At 39.5% G+C, this 19,745-nt stretch overlaps 1 protein-coding gene across 2 annotated transcripts in view; it reads left to right on the top strand.

Annotated features, from left to right (window-relative positions):
• The window catches only part of WDR3 (WD repeat domain 3), a 39,107-nt gene that overhangs the window by 1,031 nt on the left and 18,331 nt on the right, over nucleotides 1-19,745 (top strand). For both annotated transcript variants that reach the window (XR_003547263.1, XM_006164887.3), the window contains exons 2-12: nucleotides 3,765-3,967; nucleotides 5,036-5,245; nucleotides 9,795-9,913; nucleotides 11,358-11,436; nucleotides 12,331-12,426; nucleotides 13,480-13,587; nucleotides 13,728-13,829; nucleotides 15,339-15,436; nucleotides 16,583-16,690; nucleotides 17,226-17,456; nucleotides 19,558-19,651. Coding sequence is in view for 1 of the 2 variants with exons in the window: in XM_006164887.3 (XP_006164949.1) it covers nucleotides 3,797-3,967; nucleotides 5,036-5,245; nucleotides 9,795-9,913; nucleotides 11,358-11,436; nucleotides 12,331-12,426; nucleotides 13,480-13,587; nucleotides 13,728-13,829; nucleotides 15,339-15,436; nucleotides 16,583-16,690; nucleotides 17,226-17,456; nucleotides 19,558-19,651 (1,416 nt within the window). In the remaining variant the exon portion in view is untranslated. The remainder of the gene's footprint in view (nucleotides 1-3,764; nucleotides 3,968-5,035; nucleotides 5,246-9,794; nucleotides 9,914-11,357; nucleotides 11,437-12,330; nucleotides 12,427-13,479; nucleotides 13,588-13,727; nucleotides 13,830-15,338; nucleotides 15,437-16,582; nucleotides 16,691-17,225; nucleotides 17,457-19,557; nucleotides 19,652-19,745) is intronic.

Below are 19,745 nucleotides of genomic sequence, written 5' to 3' on the forward strand. Positions count from 1 at the left end.
GGTTAGAGTGCTGACTCCCACATTGCCCACCGGTGGTTCCACTCTGAGACCCAGAGGCCTGAAAGTAGCACAGGGCTTGTGTGCATGTGTGCCCAAAATCATGAGAGGAGAAGTGATTGTGGTGTGGCCAACCCCTCCTCCAGGGGTAAATTCTCACTGTGCCCTATGGCAAAAAAGAGAGAAGAAAAGAGCAGCTTAGCATCGAGGTTAAAAGCAGGAATTTTGGAGTTAAACTGGCTGGATTGTAATCTGGCTTTGACACTTACTAGCTAAATGACTTTGGGCTACCTGTTTAAACTTCTCTGTGTCTAGGTTTTTTTTTTTTTTTGAGAAGTTTTTGCTATAGGGTGCGTGCGCTCGCCAGACAGAGACATAGAGACAGAAAGTGAGAAATCACCCCCCAGGGGGGATGGTCACGCCGCAATCCCTTCTCCTCCATTCTCCTCTCGGGATCTTGGGCATGCACGCACATGCGCCCGGCGTGAGTTTTAAGCCACCGGGTCCGGGACGCGAACTGCGGTCGACTACATGGGAGTCCAGCAACATAGCCATTACGCTGACTGCTGGTTCCCTGTGTCTAGGTTCTTGATCTGTAAAATGGAGATAACAATAATCTCTCTTGTAGGGGTATTGTGGAAAAGTTTTTTGTACTTATATTTACAGTGTGCTACATGTTTTTATAAGTGCCTTCCATGTAAACCCATTTATTAATTACTATGTGTAATCAAATAGCTGCATATTTACTTAGTTATACACGTATATCAGTTACCGTTTTTAATGAATGGGCCAACGATTACTACAAGGATTTGAGCTGAATTTCTGGGAGAATTGTGTGTCTTAGAGTCAGAAAAAACGAGAGGGTTTCAGAAGTGGGTAGGTTTTGTTGTTGATATGTTAGTATACTTAAGTGTGAATGTGCAGTAAAGATTTGGAACTCTTATGCTTAGTATTCATGTACGTGAACAGGACTGAAAATAAGAGATAGTTTCTGGGTCTAGGCATGTTATCTAATTCTTCAAGGAAAACACTGTAGGAGAAAGTGGTATATATCAAAGACTAATATGAGGAACAACTACAGTTAAGTGTCTGGCATGGTGGACCAGCAGTTGGTGTAATGGTTATGTCGTTGGATTCCCATGTAGTCAACCGCAGTTTGAGTCCTGGACCAGGTCAGGCACGTGTGTGTGTGTGTGTGTGTGTGTGTGTGTGTGTGTGTGTGCGCGCGCGCGCATGCCCAAGATCCCGAGAGGAGAATGGAGGAGAAGGGATTACAACATGAGCATCCCCCCTGGGGGGTGATTTCTCCCTTTCTGTCTCTCTCTGTCTTTCTGGCGAGCATGTGCGCCCTATAGCAAAAAAAAGAGTCTGGTAGAATGAAACTAGTTGGGGGAGAATCAATCAAAAGTCTGGTAAAATAAAACTAGTTGGGGGAGAATCAATCAAATGGGCTAGGCTAAGAGCATTATCACTATGTTAATCTTTTTTTATTTTATTTTTTTGAGAGCTTTTTGCTATAGGGTGCGTGCACTCGCCAGATAAAGACAAAGAGACAGAAAGTGAGAAATCACCCTCTGGAGGGGATGGCCACACTGCAGTCCCTTCTCCATTCTCCACTCTGGGTTTTGAGCACATATACACACGCGCCTGGCATGAGTTTTAAACCTCTGGGTCTGAGACTGGAACGGCAGTCAACTATGTGGGAGTCCAGTGATGTAACAATCACACCATCTGCTGGTCCCTATTTTTATCTTTTTTTTTTTAAGAGATCTTTGTTATAGGGTAAGTGTGCTTGCTGGAGAGAGAGATAGAGAGACAGAAAGCGAGAAATCACCCCCAAGGAGGGATAGCCATGCTGCAAACCATTCTCATTCTCTTTCACTTTCCTCTTGGGATTTTGGGCATGCATGCACATGCACCCAGAGTGAGTTTCAAGGCTCTGGGTCTGGGATTCAAACTGTGTTCACCTATGTGAGAATCCAGCGACATATCCATTATGCCATCTGCTGGTCCCCTCACTATGTTAATATTATTTTTTCTTGATTTTTAACTGGCTTTAGGTTGCTTCTGTGAGGAAAGACAGTGAGGCCCATAAGTGATTATTAGTGGAGTTGAGGTAAAAATATTTTTCTGTTGCAGTAGAATGGAAGAGTGGATTATAATCAGAGACTCTATAGAATTAGACCAAACCACATAAAAATAACAAAAAGAAAAAAAGAGTTTCCCAAAAGACTGTGACTTAAGTATTTATTTATTTATTTACCTATTTATTTATTTATTTTAGAAAGCGAGAAATCACCCCCCAGGGGGTATGGCCACGCTGCAGTCTCTTTTCCTCCATTCTCCTCTCAGGATCTTGGGCAGGCACGCACACGTGCCTGGTGTGAGTTTCAGCCACCAGGTCCAGGACTCAAACCATGGTCAATGATGTGGGAGTCCAATTACGCCAGCCATTACGCCAGCTGCTGGTCCCAGTATTTTTTTTTTTTAAGTTGCACGTTTCGGGGGATGCTTTTCACTCTCCATGTCAAAATCAGAGAGAATTGACTTATCTTCTTGTCCCTTTTATATGTAAGCAGCATTTTCAGTGAATTTGCTATGCAGGACTTATGGCATCTTTCAAAAATAGTGTGCTAAATGCTGTACCACTTTTGTGTGCTAGGAGGAGATGGGTGCTTTGATATTGTAATCCAGGGTAGACCTGCAATGTACTAGTGTTGCGGCTGCCAAGTCCAGCTACTGCTTCTCAAGGTCAGTGAAACGAGGCCGAGGCTGGAGAAGAGTTTATTTTTGTAACTGGTTACAGGGAGACAGGCAGCAAAGATCATCAAACTATTTCCAAAAGCTCAATATTGTTCTCAGTATTTTTAAATACAAAATACACTTAAACTGGCGTATAATCATTCCTCCCCATGTAATTATCCTGATTCCTGTTTTACTTCACATAACCATTTTCCTTTGGGTTGTTTTTGTTCTTCTCCACTAAATTATGGAAACGAGAATTCTCCAAACAGATCTCCCTATGATTCAGAACTTGGTCAGACTGTTCTTGTTAAAGGCCTTTCTTAATTTCGAAATGACTGCAGACCCTTACACTAGTCTGTTGCATTAGGATAGTAGTTTTCAAAGTGTCGTCCAGGAACCAGGAACCATAGCAGTAGCAGCATTACTTGGGAACTTGTTAGAAATGAACAATCTTAGGCCTCATCCAGACCTACTGCATCAGAAACAGGCGCCAGGAGATGCAGTGAGATGATTCCCAGCCCATCTACATTCCGGGTAGTTTGGATATGTACGAGGATTTGAGAATCCTCATACTGGAAAGTAAATGCCACAAGGTCAGGGATTTTTTTCTTATTGAACACCATATATGTAGTGTCTAGAACAGTGCCTGTCTAATTAATATGTGTGTAATATTCATGATAAAATGTTTAGCCTCAGGCTGCCAATTTTAGTTTAAAAACTCTGCTGGTGGTTAAATGGGCAGAAAGTGAATTCTTTAGCTGCATTGATGCTATAATGTCAGACATTTATGAAGTGGGCACGATAATCTGACCAATTTGAAAGTAGAGGAGTGGGGGGTTACCTGTTGAGTCAACTGTGAATATAAAAATGAAGATGTCCTGGTATTTTAGTTTAATGATTTATTCAGAGTAAGTAAAGGTTAAGAATCCACAAATTCAATGCTTTTAACCACATGATGATTTGTGTTCACTAGCCCAGCAGAAAAGGTACCCCCAGAACTGAGTCTTCTTTGTTATATGCAGATTGCCTCCCTTGTGGTTTCAAGCACCATAACATGGGGCTCACCAAGCAGTACCTACGCTACGTTGCAAGTGCAGTCTTTGGCCTGATTGGCAGCCAAAAAGGAAATATTGTCTTCGTGACACTTCGTGGAGAGAAGGGACGCTATGTAGCAGTACCAGCCTGTGAACATGTTTTCATCTGGGACTTAAGGAAAGGAGAAAAGGTGAGCCATACATCAACTATGTTGATTTATTTGAGGATGGAGAGCTCTGATTTATTTATCACTCATGGATTTATGTGTGTGTCCTTAAGAGAGAAATCTTTTCTTTGGGTCTGTTGTGTTCATCAATAAATCCGATAACCACAATTAAATAGCTTACTTACTAGATGTCTGTAGTAATATTTATAACTTATTGCTTATTGATTTTTTTCTACTTTAGTAATTATATTTCTTGAATTCTTTTACTTGTAGTCACCATTCCCTTATAAATACTATGCATTTAAAAGAGTATTGCTCTTCCGTGCTGACAGAATCTTTTTTGTACTTACACAGATAAAGCCCAATAGTTGTTAGAGTAGGGTTTGATAATTTGCTTGATTCTGAATTCCCTAAGCCTACCACTTCTACCAAACCAAATACAGGCATTTTGATTTTGTCCACTCACTGTGTAACTCCTAAATGCTTGCTACTTTGGTAGTTGTGGCTGGTAAGAATCCCTTGAGGATAAAACCATTATACTGCACTGTTGCCGTGCAGATTGGTTTCTCTTAAAATGTGGCTTAGTTCAAGCAAGAATGGGTTTATAATAGTTTGTTGAAAAGCACTGGCCTCCGATAAAGACTTAGTAATTTATTCCATTGTCTGGGGAATTTTTGATGTGGAGCTTTGAGAAAATAATTGCACCCCTTCTTGAAAACTTTGTTGCTTGATACGAATAAAATTTTATATTAAAGAGCTTCAGTAAGATGGATTGGGGGGGGGCTTAGGGAAAAAAACATTTAACAGACACAATAATATAATGTTTTCTGTTGAAAATGTTGATTATCACACATTATATACATGCTTTGAAAAACCATATTGTATACCATAATTAAATGTAAATAAGAAATAATAAAATAAAATTTAAAAAAATTTAAGAACTTGAGATAGTCTGTGGGGTTTCATTATTTATTTGAGATAGATCATAGAGTTTCATTATTATTTATAATAATGATTTGGGGTTATTGGTGCTCTGTATTACTGTGCCTGATATTTGCACACTTTTCTCTTTTTTGATTCTTGTCATTTCAGATTCTCATCCTTCAGGGGCTTAAGCAAGAAGTCACTTGCTTGTGTCCCTCTCCAGATGGGCTACACTTAGCTGTTGGTTATGAGAATGGGTCTATCCGAATCTTCAGTCTCCTGAGTGGGGAGGGAAATGTGACCTTTAATGGACACAAAGCAGCTGTCACTACCTTGAAGTATGATCAGCTAGGAGGCAGACTGGCATCTGGGTCTAAGGTGAGGCTTTGATTCATGTGCCCAGACTTTGGTACATTAAAGGAATATGAGGCTAATGCTGAAGTAGGTTGTTTCCAGGAATTGTTAGATAATGTACAAAATAACATAGATGCTAGAAACAGAGTGAGGAGGATGGATGTGAATTGGCAGGATCATTTTGTTTCTTGTCATATTCCGTGATAAGAGGCTATTAAATGTAGGAGCAAGATGAGGTTTCCCCTGATAACTATTATAGAACATCATTGTGGAAGTGCTACCTAAAACAGTAAGACAAGGAAAACAAAGACTGGAAAAGAAGAAACAATTATTCATCAATGAGTTCTGTAACATCCATAACTTTCACATATCTCAAAAGTCATCTGTTAGGGAACCAGCAGTTAGCGTAATGGCTATGTCGCTGGACTCCCACGTAGTCGACCGCGGTTTGTGTCCCGGACCCGGTGGCTTAAATCTCACGCCGGGCGCGTGTGCGTGCGTGCCCAAGATCCCGAGAGGAGAATGGAGGAGAAGGGATTGCGGCGTGACCATCTCCCCTGGGGGGTGATTTCTCGCTTTCTGTCTCTATGTCTCTGTCTGTCTGGCGAGCGCACGCGCCCTCTAGCGAAAACCTCTCCAAAAAAAAAAAAAGAAGTCATCTGTTAGAAAATATAATGTAAAAGATTCCATTCATAATAAACTGCTAATTAATAGACAAAAATAGTATGAAACTGTACTGAAGAATGTAATAGAAGACTTATACAGACATAATTCATGTTCTTGAATGGGAAGACAGTATGAAAAATATAATTGGGTTTTCTAATCAATGTATATAACTAAAGCCATATTAGTAAATATTCCAAAGGTATTTGTTGTTTAGAACTTAACCAAATGAATTAAAGACATGAATGGAGAACAAATGAATTAGAAGCATCAAAATTTTGGGAAAGAAGAAAAAATAAAAGGGGGATTTTAGATACTAAAATGCACTCTAGAATTACAATTAAAAAGTGTTATTTTTTAAAAATTATTTTATTGAACTTTATTTTATATTTATTTATTTTTAATTTGACCAAAGAGGGACAGAGTGAGAGAGAGGGAAAGTGAGAAAGCAAGCGGCCAGGTCCGGGACTTGAACCATGGTTGGCCACATGGGAGTCCAGCGCCCTTAACCACCACACCACCTGCTGACCCCAAAAAGTGTTATATTGATATGGTGCCAATGCAAGAGAATCAGATTACTGCAACCAAATAGAAATCTCACAAACAAATTTACTTTGATGTACCTAATTAATATAGGTATATATTAATTGTACATGTGCATATATATTAGTTTGCTATAGGGCACGCATGCTTACCAGAAAGAGACCAAATGAGAAATCACTCCCCTAGGAGAGATGGCCACACTGGAATCCCTTCTCTATTCTCTTGGGATTTGGGATTTTTTTAAGCTGCAGGGTATGGAACTTGAACCATACAGTCAGCCATGTGGGATCCAGCCACTTTAAACACTATGCTGCTGGCTGGTCCACTAATTACTATATTTTAAAAATGGCATTTTTGGTAAGTAGAAAAGTAATGGATTATTTATGTAACTGCACTTAGATAAATTCTATTTGGGGGAAATTTTTAAGCTTTATCTGGTATGGTATACTAAAACAAGCTACAGATTAAAGACTTAAATATTAGAAAGTAGCATTTTAAGTAAACTGGAAAGTGTGTATTTGATAGATATAAAGATGGGAAGGACTTCAGGTGTGCTAGCAAAGAAAAAATTATGAAGAAAATGATTGATAGATTTGAACATCTAAATGTTTTAATGTATTTGTATATTAAAAATAAGTAAAAGGCTGATAAAAAGAAACTATTTTATATTTGTTTAATATAAAACAGATCTCCCCAAAAATATAAAATAAAAAGAAACGATCAATATTATTTATTGTTAATAGCTTAACAATCAAGTAAAAGATGATAACTAAAGAAAGATGATAAGAATTGACAGTTCAAGGGACCAGCAGTTAGCGTAATGGCTATGTCGCTGGACGCCCACGTAGTCAACCGTGGTTCGAGTCCCGGACCCCGTGGCTTAAACTCACGGCGGGTGTGTGTGCATGCGTGCCCAAGATCCCAAGAGGAGAATGGAGGGGAAGGGATTGCAGCGTGGCCACCCCCTCTGGGGGGTGATTTCTCGCTTTCTGTCTCTCTGTCTCTCTCTGTCTGGCGAGCACACGCGCCTTATAGCAAAAATCTCTCTAGGGTAAAAAAAGAAAGAATTGACAGCTCAAGAGAGGTATAATAGCAGATAAATGCCTGTAACATTTAATATTCAGAAATGCAAATTAAAATAAATATTGAAACTAAGAATTTTTCACATAACAAATTGGCAGTGATTTTCGAGAAAACTAGAAATACCCAGAAATGAGCAGATGGGAAAACTGGCTTTCTCATACATATCCCTGACGGTTCAAATAAATTGATTTAACCTGGGGATAATTTTGATGGTGTGAATCAAAAACTTTAAAAACAAACATGCCTTTTAACCCAAGAATTTCCCATTTTAGTTTGTATTCTAATCAGAATATATACAAAGATGTATGTACAAGAATTTGGTTTTATGTGTATTTATAATGCCAAAGAATTAGAAATTACCTAAGTGTCTAAAATATAATTTTTTTTTTAATAGAGAGATTTTTTGCTATAGGGTACATATGCTCATTGGAGAGACAGAGTGACAGAAAGTGAGATATTGTCCTCAGGGGGGATGGCCATGATGCAGTCCCTTTTCCTCATTCTCCTCCTGGGATTTTGGGCTCGCACGCACACGTGCCCAGCATGAGTTAAAGCTGCCGGGTCTGAGACTCAAACCACTGTCGACTACATGGGAGTCCAGCAATATCACCATTATGCCATCTGCTGGTCCCTAAACTAGAAAATTTTAAGAATAGATTATAGTATATGCTTAGAATTGTTTATTATATTAGTGTTAAAAATGAGAATACTTGGACTAGCAGATGACATAGTGGTTACATTGCTGGACTCCTGCATGACAGCCTGTGGTTCTAGTCCTGGACCCGGTGGCTTGAAAATCATGCCAGGCTCGTGTGTGCACACAGGCAGGTGCGTACCCACGATCCCAGCAGGAGAATGGAGGAGAACAGATTGCTGTGTGGCCATCCCTCCGGGGGGTAATTTCTCACTTTTACTCTATCACTGTCTCTCTCTGGTGATCTCATGCGCCCTAGGGCAAAAACCTCTTAGAAAAAAAAAATTGAGAACACTCTGTAATAACATGGGAAAAAGAAATATAATAAACAAGAAAAGGGAGGGGTTATAAATTGGTCTGAATAGAATGATCTCGGGACCAGCAGATGGCTTAGGGGTTACATTGTCGAACTCCCATATAGCTGGTCATGGTTTAAGTCTTGGAGCCACAGACTTGAAACTCATGTTGGGTGCATGTGTGTGCATGCCCAAAATCAAGACAGGAGAATAGAGGAGAAGGGATTGCAGTGTGGCCATCTTACTTTCTGTCTCTCTAGTGAATGTATGTGCACATTATATTTTTCTTTTTCTTTTTCTCTTTCTTTTTTTTTTTTTGGAGAAGTTTTTGCTATAGGGTGCATGTGCTCGCCAGAAAGACAGAGAGAGACAGAGAGACAGAAAGCGAGAAATCACCCCCCGAGGGGGGATGGCCACGCTGCAATCCCTTCTCTTCCATTTTCCTCTCGGGATCTTGGGCATGCACGCACACACGCCCAGCGTGAGTTTTAAGCCACCAGGTCCGGGATGCGAACCGCAGTCGACTACGTGGGAGTCCAGCGACATAACCATTACGCTAACTGCTGTTCCCCGCACATTACATTTTCTAACATGACTTTTTGTTATGACAAAAATTTCTTTAAAAAAACCCTCAATTTTCTAAATGGGAAGTAACAACTTGAATATATGTGAGAGAACTTCAAAAAGTTGTGGAACATGGGGAACCAGCAGTTAGCGTAATGGTTATGTCGCTGGACTCCCACGTAGTCGACTGCGGTTCGCATCCCGGACCTGGTGGCTTAAAACTCACGCTGGGCGTGTGTGCGTGCATGCCCAAGATCCCGAGAGGAGAATGGAGGAGAAGGGATTGTGGCGTGACCATCCCCTGTGGGGGATGGATTAGAGACTTTCTGTCTCTAATGTCTCTCTCTGTCTGTCTGGCGAGCGCATGCGCCCTATAGCGAAAATCTCTCCAAAAAAAAAAAAGTTGAGGAACATGGAATTAAAGTGTAGGTTTAGTTTGGTGCAAAAAGTGTTCTGAAATCCAAGCATAATTTTTATAATATGTGTTTTCCACAAACATTTTGGAGGCCTCATACATAAAGATTAGCACAATTTAAAAGGTATCTGGTGATTGTTCTCTCCTGGTGGGATAAAGGTCAGTGTTTATTTCTTTGTATTTTCTGAACATTGTTCAAATTTTCTACAAGGACTATGTATTGCCTTTACAACAGTTAAATCTAATTGTGTTATCAGGTTAGGCCTTATGTAGTAACATAAATTGTTTTTATTTTGTATTACTTGATCCCTGTAGGACACAGATGTTATTGTGTGGGATGTGATCAATGAAAGTGGTCTCTACCGTCTAAAGGGGCACAAGGATGCCATCACACAAGCACTATTTCTACGAGAAAAGAATCTGCTAGTGACTAGGTAAAGAAGGAATGGTTTGAATTTATTGGAGGGGATTTCAAAGAGGGAGTTTGCATCATTCCTTATTTGTTTTTCTGTACTGTAGTTCTGCACTAGCTTCCTTTGTCCTGTTTTCTCTCTTTCTTAACACTCCCAAATAATATCATTGAGCTATCTAGAGTTACCTACGGCACTTCACATTCTCTCTTCTGATTTGTCATTCTTATCTCTGATACCAGCTTTTCCAAGCACCTTTACCTTTGGATATACCTTTTATGGAAAAAGCTTTGTCTGCCTTCTGAATTACTAGAAAGTCAGGAAAGCAAAATATGGAGCAGTAGTAGATGGATGTGGATACCAGGTATTTGATTTAGTTCTTCTTTCAGGAGAGAAGTACTCCATAGGCCTTCAGAACAGCTAGTAGGTTAAATCGTTTGCATTTTCCATTCATGTAGGCCAAACATGATCAAGTATTAATAATAATTTCATATGGCTTAACCTAATTTAATAGTTACTGTTCCTAAGAAATGACCACCTAGGAAAGACTGGGATCCTAAAGCTTGCCAGGCAATAATTAGAGGAACCATAGTAAAAATTCAGAGAGTAAAAGTGATGCACTAAATGCAGTACCAAGTAGTGAATGTGTTCCATTGGGATAGGCTATGGGTTCATTAGTGTGTGTCGTTCAGGTAACACAGGTTCTGTGAATTCTGTGGTTCTAATTCTGTGGTATAACAGTTTAGGGGTAGTAAGGAAAAAAAATAACACTGTAAAATGAGATTATATGAGATTGACTGTAATGGGATTTTTTTCATTTGCCTTTTTTCTACTTTAGAGGATTAATAATGAAGAGGTGGGAAGAGTAGAGCCCATTGGCAGGGAGGGATTATATTAGGGCATTAATTAAATTATTGGGAAGTTTTGAGAATGGTGTTGAACAGCCTTTTTTAATTTTATAGAGAACACTGAGCTAATGAAAATTTTAATCATTGAGATTATCTGACAGTGGGGTATTAGATGGGATTAGAGAACAGCAATGGGCAAAAAGAGCAGATTGGAAGCTATGAAGGTAATCCAGGTAGTAGGACATCAAGTTTGTATATAGAAAAGGGATAGGAGACAAGACTTAGAGACTCCCTAGAGCAAGCATTTTCACTACATAAAAGACTGGACATGTTGGTACAGTGATGATGGAAACTGGATAGAAGGTATGATGGATTGAGTTCTATGTTCTTTAGTACTCTTAATTCAAGTAATTTTTGTGGTCATAGGTGAAACATTTTATTTACTACAAAAGAGAAATGATTTGGAGAGTTAGTTTGCTTTTCCACATAAAGGTCAGGTATAATCAGAGCTTTAGACATTAGCTGTGTATAATCGTTTTAAAGCAACAAATGAGTTCTTGATCTCCCTGTTAGTATAATGATCCTCCTGAAATAAATGTTTTTCTCATTTCTTCTTTTAGTGGGAAAGATACTATGGTGAAATGGTGGGACCTTGATACCCAGCACTGCTTCAAAACAATGGTTGGCCACCGAACTGAGGTACATGTAGGGTCATGAGCCCAGAGAAAGAAGGGCAAAGCAGAAAGGAGAAGATGGCTTTCTTCTCTGGCTCTTTCATGACTAGTTTTTAGCTCACAGTAATCATATGCTGTTGAGAGACAGTTGGCTTGAAGGAAGCAATGCCAGCCATTGGAGTACTTACAGCTGCTCCGGCATTCAGTAGAAATTAGCTTTGGGTAATTGGTAATTCATGAGTGTCATATTTTTAAATAGTCCATTTTTATGATTATAGGAGGTTTAATGATTCTGTGTGTATAGTCCCTGGCCCAGTGACATGTAAACGGCAAACTGTAGCTGCTATAATAGTTAACTGAACATAGATCGGTTCAGTTCAGCTCAGGAAATATTTTATACGTCCTTGCATCTTCCTCAGTGCTTTGTTAGTCACAGGCTTTTGAAACCATACTACCATATTACCCAGTGTTAATGAGGAGGAAACGCAGATGAATTTCTTTGACTATTTGTAGAATCTTGTTATTTTCATTACTTAATTTTTGGATATTTGAGATTGAAAATTATGCAATAGATATTAATGGGGTATTAATGTCTTATTTATGAGACTGATGAAAACAAATAAATACAAAACCGAAAATCCCATTTGAGTGGATTCTAGTTAGTATTTATGTTAAACAGCCATTATCTAAATTTAAATAAGAAGTTAGTAACTCCTAGTATTGAATTAGCAAGAAAAATGTGGCAACACAGCCCATTTTTTCTTAGTGCATTTTGAAAAGATTTTTAAAATTTTGCCTTTTCTTAGACTTTGAAATGTCAAAGAGATTTCACTACAGTTAACTTAAGACTTTTGAATTTTATGTTATGGAACTTGGAATCTCTAAGAAATCATATTGAATCATCTTTTTCTACTTGTAGGTATGGGGGTTGGTTCTGGTGTCGGAAGAAAAACGACTCATCACTGGGGCGTCGGACAGTGAACTGAGGGCTTGGGACATAGCCTATCTACAAGAGGTAATCACTTCACAGCAATGCTATTATCTTAGTATTTATATAGGCTCATTGAATGTGCAATCAGATGTAATTATGAAGTACTTCACACAGTACTAGAAGGAATTCTATCCTATTCATACAATTTCCAAACAAAATTTTTTCTTCATTATATGCTCATTACCCTCATTTGAGCTCAGGAGGAGGATATCAAAGCTTATAGCTTTTGGTAGTGCCAGTGTTTTAGTTTGTAGCACACACCCCCAACAGGGTCTTCATGTCACGATCCCTCAGCTGGCTGAGCTCACTGGTGCATGCACACCCCAATACATACAGGGAGACTCGGGGTGTGAGCGAGGGACGTTTTCATATGGCCTTAGAATCACAGATCATTGTGTCACTGCTGAGACTCAGTAGTTACCCAAATTTATGGCATTTTTTGTCTGATATTCCTGGACTTTTTGGTGTGTGTATTCAGGGTATCTGTGAACATTTATCCTCTAACAAAAATTTATGCAGTTTATGTGTGTTTTTAAACATGTGTATTCTGAGAAAATCTGTTACGTTTTCCTCTAATGTGCAAAGAATTCATATAGACAAAAGGTTATGGAGCTTAGGTTTAGCCAGAGTTAGTTATGCAATGACATAGCCAGTAGCCAATTTGATGGAGTCTATATTAGAGAAAAATGTATCCCATCTTGCAGTGCCTTTGCAGTTCCTAATGCCAATTTGAATCTTTCCCTCTAGAGTATGGTAGACCTTTTTACCTAAGAACAGAGAAAGTTTGAAGTTAATAAAGAATGGGTTATTATTTTGTTACTCTTATTACTAAGCAGTAGTCCTTACAGCATGGGAAATTATTAGAGAATAGTATCATGAATTATGTTTTATTCTCTTGTGATATAATCATCTTCTGATATATTGTGATACTTGTCCTGCCATTGCAGAAGTTTGATCATAGAGATCACTCTTTGGAAGCTGTTAGTGGCCATAGGAATAATTTCTCAATCATTAGACTCAAGGGTCACCTCCTGGAGCTCACTATTTCAGCTTTTGTCTTCCCATCTTTTAAAACAGATTGAAGACCCGGAAGAACCAGAGCCTAAGAAAAGCAAAGCATCTGTTCCTGGAATACAGGATGTACTTGAGGATGGCACCCTTGAAATGGATGAAGCTCCTGAGGATGTAATTCATTTTTGTTTCTTTAATTGAGTTCAGTAGTAGGAAAAGTGAGAATTGCAGATTTTTCAATTTGTTTAATATATCTTTTCAGGGCCTCAGCAGGACTTACATTTAAACTTTGTGTTCTTTTGTTTCTTCTATAGCGCATCCTTTCGTGCAGAAAAGCTGGTTCTATAATGCGGGAAGGAAGGGACAGAGTTGTGAACCTTGCAGTTGACAAGACAGGCAGGATTCTTGCTTGCCATGTGAGTACCAGGCTTAGAAAATAGCAAGGACAGAGCTGTTCCTTTCTTATGCTCATTCATGTATATTCAGTGTTGAGGTGAAATTTTCTTTGGTCATGTTTATAATTCATCATATGGTACATGTGAACCTATAATCTCTAAATTCTATTAGCATAACAACAAAAATCATTGCTATTGTTATTTTTACTATTTAACAACTGTTTATTAAATGCTGGCTTTTCTAAGCAATTTAAAGAATTTAACTTCAGACTGGGTCTGTGGCTTGGTGGTTAAGGCAGCTGAATCCCATATGGCTGACCAAGTGGTTCAAGTCCTGGATCCAGCAGCTTGAGAAACACACCCCCATTATTATATACTGAATGTCTGCACTCTATGGCAGAAACTGAAATATTGGACAATATGAAGGCATGGAGAGCAACTGTGGACACCAGAGGCAGTGTGGGAGGAGGGTGGGGAAGGGCAGAGGGTGGGGAAGGGCAGAGGGTGAGGGGGGAAAAAAGAAAGAAAACAGTTAAGAAACATACAAAATGGAAAATTATCTGTTGATAATAGTATGGTAGTATCTTTGATTTGGCCATTTTGTATGCTGTAATATACAGTGAATGAGTATTTAAAAAAGGGGGGGGGACCAGCAGTTGGTGTAATGGTCTCTGGACTCACACGTAGTCAACTGCGGTTCGTGTCCCAGACCCGGTGGCTTAAACACATGCAGGGTGTGTGTGTGTGCATGCCCAAGATCCCAAGAGAATGGAGGAAAAGGAATTGTGGCATGGCCATCCCCCCAGGGGGTGATTTCTCACTTTCTGTCTCTCTATCTCTCTCTGTCTTTCTGGCGAGCGCACATACCCTATAGCAAAAACCTCTCCAAAAAAGTAAAAACTCACCAGCCATATGTGTGCATATGCCCAATATCCCAAAAGGAACGAGAGCTGGAAGAGAAGGGATTGTAGCATGACCTTTCCCCATGAGGGGTGCTTTCTCTCCCTTTTTCTGTCCCTCAGTCTCTCTCTGGTGAATGCACATACTCTGTGGCACAAATATCCAGAGGGTGGCTAATATAAAAACTTGTACCAAAATCAAATGAGCAAAAACATAGTATCTGGAGTTATAAAAGAAATAGTAAGCTCCAAAGTATTATTGGCTTCTTCATGCTTTTTGCAGGCTGTCTGTATAACCATGTATTTAGAGGGTAAATGTTCATAGATACCTTGAATACACCAAAAAGTCCAATGGTGATTATGAGACAGATGTGTTCAGTTCTGCTTCTCCTAGTTTCACCATGGACCCCCTTTTCTTGTGGTGTGTGTGTGTGTAACAATTAACTTCGTATTTATTCCTCAGAGTAATGTGTGAATAGGAAGTGGTATTCCCACTTTACAGGAGAGACAGTAAACCTGCTATCTACAGTAATACTAGTAAGGGAAGAAAAATGTTATTTAGTGCTTAATGAGAATAAGCTAAATTACAAATCGTCTTTTCTGGACTTATATCAGCCTTTTGCCTTTCTAGGGAACTGATTCTGTGCTAGAAGTGTTTTGTATTCTTTCAAAAGAAGAAATTCAGAAGAAAATGGATAAAAAGATGAAGAAAGCTAGAAAGAAAGCAAGGTGTGTTTTCATTTACTCTATTACTAATTACTGTGAAAAGCTAGAGCACTTGTGGGGTACCACTAGTCTAACCTGTGAATTTCTGCTCATCATCATAACTAACACGTTGCTGCGTTTGGACCCAGACCCACACAGAATGGAAAGACTGTACAGATTTGTTAAAATGGCTCTGAACTGTTCACCTCTCAGGCTAACTGTCTCTCAGGGGATATCCCATAAGGAAGGAAGCTGGATGCATGATGCCAACCTCGGGCACAGTTAGGAAGCTGTACCATTGAAATTTAGGAGCAGAATGACCTTGCCATAGGCCACTATAACCATAGAAATTCATCCTTTAATGGTTAAAATTTATCAAGTCTCAAAGAGAAAGAAAATCATCTGATTTGGCACATCTTTTGAGACATATTCTTTTTACCATGGTTGAATGAAAAAGTGCAGGTTAATTTTCTTTTTTTTTGTCTTGAAGTTAGAAAAATGTACTGGGAACATTTCTTTGGTATAGTTTAAATGACTAAGACTTATTCCAGGAGATTTATGAACTGTTGCATTCAGAATTTTATTTCTTGAGGGTACCCATTACATGAAATAGCACTTCGTATTTCTGACTGGTTCACAAAATACTGGGTCTTTAGAAAAGTCACTACACATTTTTGCATAGAAAAACAAAAATGGTTATGGGAACCAGCAGTTAGCGTAATGGCTATGTCGCTGGACTCCCACGTAGTCGACCGCGGTTCGTGTCCCGGACCCGGTGGCTTAAAACTCACGCCGGGCGCGTATGCGTGCGTGCCCAAGATCCCGAGAGGAGAATGGAGGAGAAGGGATTGCGGCGTGACCATCCCCCCTGGGGGGTGATTTCTCGCTTTCTGTCTCTATGTCTCTCTCTGTCTGTCTGGCGAGCGCACGCGCCCTACAGTGAAAATCTCTCAAAAAAAAAAAAAAAGGTTATGACTTTTCCAACAATCCAGTATTAACACATATGCTACATTGTTTAATTTTCATGTTAATCCTGTGTAGTTAAGTGACTTTCTCAGAATCATATAGCCTGTTGGTTGCGGGGCCAGATTTTAAACTCAAGTAAGAACAAGGGTGCTTCTATATAGAATAGAAAAGTGATAGTATGAATCTATTTTTTCCCTGCTATAGATTAGATTCTTGCAAAGTAGAGGAGGAAGGCCTCGAAATCAGTGTTGAAATGACTCTTCAAGATGAAATCCAGCGGGTGGCTAATATAAAAACTTCTGCCAAAATCAAGTGAGTAAAAAGTATAGTGTCTGGAGTTGTAGAAATAGTAAGCTACATCGTATCAGGGGCTTCTTTGTGCTCTTTGCAAGCAGTCTTTATAACCATGCATTTGGAAATGGTGATTATGAGACAGATGAGTCACATTCTGTTTCCACTATCCTCACCATGGGCCCACTTCTCTTGTATTTGGGTTATTATAATAACCTTTTACAATTCATGTACTGCCCCTGCCTGCTGCCAGTTTGTAAATTTTATTTATATTCCATGATCAGAAAAGATTTTAAGTCACTTATAAGTATATATATATGCAAGATGTATGTAAGAACCATGATCTGAGCCTGGGTTTTTAAAACATCCACCGCACACCTACAAAAAACCTATACTTGACTACTGCTCAGTACTCAGAGCCATCTTGTTTGTGAAATTCTTCATAGCTGTTAGAACTTTATATAGACTGAGAATATTGCAAAGCATTTCCCTGAGGAAAGTTAAGCTTGTGAGCTAAGGTGGTAGCTAGAGCATTTATTATTATTTTTCCATATAGATCCTTTGACTTGATTCATTCACCTCAAGGAGAGTTAAAGGCTGTGTTCCTGCTGCAAAACAACCTGGTGGAATTATATTCACTGAACCCATCCTCGCCTGCTCCCCAGCCTGTCAGGACAAGCAGAATCACCTTGGGCGGCCATCGCAGTGATGTGCGGACTCTGTCGTTCAGCTCAGATAATATCGCCGTCCTTTCAGCGGCCGCTGATTCCATTAAAATATGGAACAGGTGCGTGAAACGATGTTTTCTACTGCTATATACAATATTTTCTTTTCTTTGAATTAATTTTTGCTACTCTTGATAAGGAGTTATTAACTATATGCCTTCACATCCAATTCCCTCAAAATGTGTCTTCAGTGCAATTTGGCTGGAGGCCTTTGGGGCCTAAAGCAGAAAAAGTTGTCTTTTTAAATTTGATTTGAATAAAAACACAAGCTGATCCCAGGCTTGGAGTTTGTAATTATACTTGACTAGAGAAAAACGCAAAGCCGATACTGCCTATTCTACTCCTCAAATACAAGTAGAACCTTTGTGCTGCCCAGAAATTTTAGTCATTTTTCATTACTCTTTTACTTTCCTAGGTGACTTCCACATCTCCTCTCTCCTTAAACTCAAACCTCTTCAACACCTCTAAGATGGTGACTCTTCTTCCTAGTTCACTAAAAAGATGGAAGCATCTAGAAGAACATTCATGTGCTCACATTATGTCTGCCAGTTCAGTTGCATCTCTATGTAATCATTTTTCCTTATTAAGTTGATGCTCCTAAGCACAGCTGCACACACTTGTATTTGAGCTTCTTTCTGCTCTCTCCTTCTAACAGTTCCCTCTTTGTCCTCCTCCACGTGATCATTCCCATCAGCATGCACATGTGCTGTATATCTTCCATCTAAAAGAAATAAACCCTCCCTCAGCCCTGCATTACTCTCCAGTTACTGTCCCATTCTTGGATTCCTTTTCTCCATTCTGTCTTCCCTGTATCACATTAGGCTTTTGTTCCCACTATTCCGCCGAAGCATTTGTCATTTCTTCGGTGATCATGCTGTTCATCCAGTGACCTGTGGCTTTGTTTGATGCTTTCTCCTTGAATTGATAGCTTTCTCCTCTTTGGGACACTTTCATTGACTTTTATTATTTTCCTTTTCCTTGTTGGCTGTTTTTACTTAGTCCTTCCTGGATCTTTCTTCTCTTTCTGCCTTCTGTATGCTAAAGAATACTTCAGGGTAGGGTCCTTGGACCTTTTCTCCATCTAAACTCACTTCATGTGATCTCTAGTCATGTAGCTCTCTAAACACATAAATCTATATCTAGCTTTAGCTTCTCCCCTTAACATCAGACTCATATCTGAATACTCTGCCTCACCACTCTGGTATCTAATTAGGCATCTGAAACTTTTTTGTGTCCAGACTAAACTTAAGCTCTTCATTTCTCCAAAAATCTTCCCACTTGCTATTCGTACAGACTTTTCACATCTTAGTAAATAATTACTTTCTACCAGCGGTTACAGCCCAAAACCTTGTCACTATTCTTGATTCTTGTATTCCATTTCTTTCCAATCCATTGACAAATTCTATCAGCTCTACCTTTAATACTTACCCTGACTCTAGCCACATCTCACCACCTGCACAGCCACCACTCCCGTTCACCACAGCATCATCTCTCAATCTGGGTATTGGAATAGCTCCTGACTCATCTGCCGTCCTCCTTGCTTGCCCCTCCATAGTCTGTTCTCAAGACAGCAGCCAGAGTAATCTTTTTAGGACAGAAGTTAGGTCACTTTCAATAGTTCCATCTCACTCTGACTAAAAGTGGAAGTCCTGAGAATGAGATCCCTGTATTTTACCTGCTGTTAGGTCTCCACACCTAGACAATACCTCTCATGTGGTAGGCATTCAGTAAATGTTTGTTGAGTGAAGTAAAGCAGTTGGTACGTATTTGTTGACGGGATGAATGTCATAGACCTATCAAGTGAACTTCTTAGAGTTGTGTAACGAGGTGCTGATTCGACTTAGAAGCGTTGTGCTCACTTGCTTTTTGGTAGCGGCAGATTGGACTCTGAAGATCCCAAGAGATACTGTTTCTATCGTGCTTTTGTATAATGGCTCTTTTTTGGAATTAGGAGGCCCTTATAGAGAAAACCAAAATTCGATGCCATTTACTATTTTTTCTCTCAACTATTAATTGGATCTGAGCCAAAGTCTGCTAAGACTTGTCTTCTCTCATGTTGGCCTGTCTGTGTGACCGAGCGTGTGTGTTGAAACGTACACACTGACTTCTAAGATGGGGAAGCAATATGTCTTCAGAGAATTCTCCATTTCTTCTCTCTTGTAGGTCTACACTGCAATGTATTCGCACGATGACCTGTGAATATGCTCTTTGTTCATTCTTCGTACCTGGTGATAGGCAGGTAGTCATAGGAACAAAGGTAAACTGAGATCTTTTTCTTGGGTTTGGGTTTCTGGGGCATTTTTTTTTTTTTTTGGGGGGGGGGGGGGATTTTTCCTGTAGGGGCCCTGCGC

This window comes from Tupaia chinensis, unplaced genomic scaffold, assembly GCF_000334495.1.
Source record: "Tupaia chinensis unplaced genomic scaffold, TupChi_1.0 Scaffold143755_1, whole genome shotgun sequence".
NCBI lineage: Eukaryota > Metazoa > Chordata > Mammalia > Scandentia > Tupaiidae > Tupaia > Tupaia belangeri.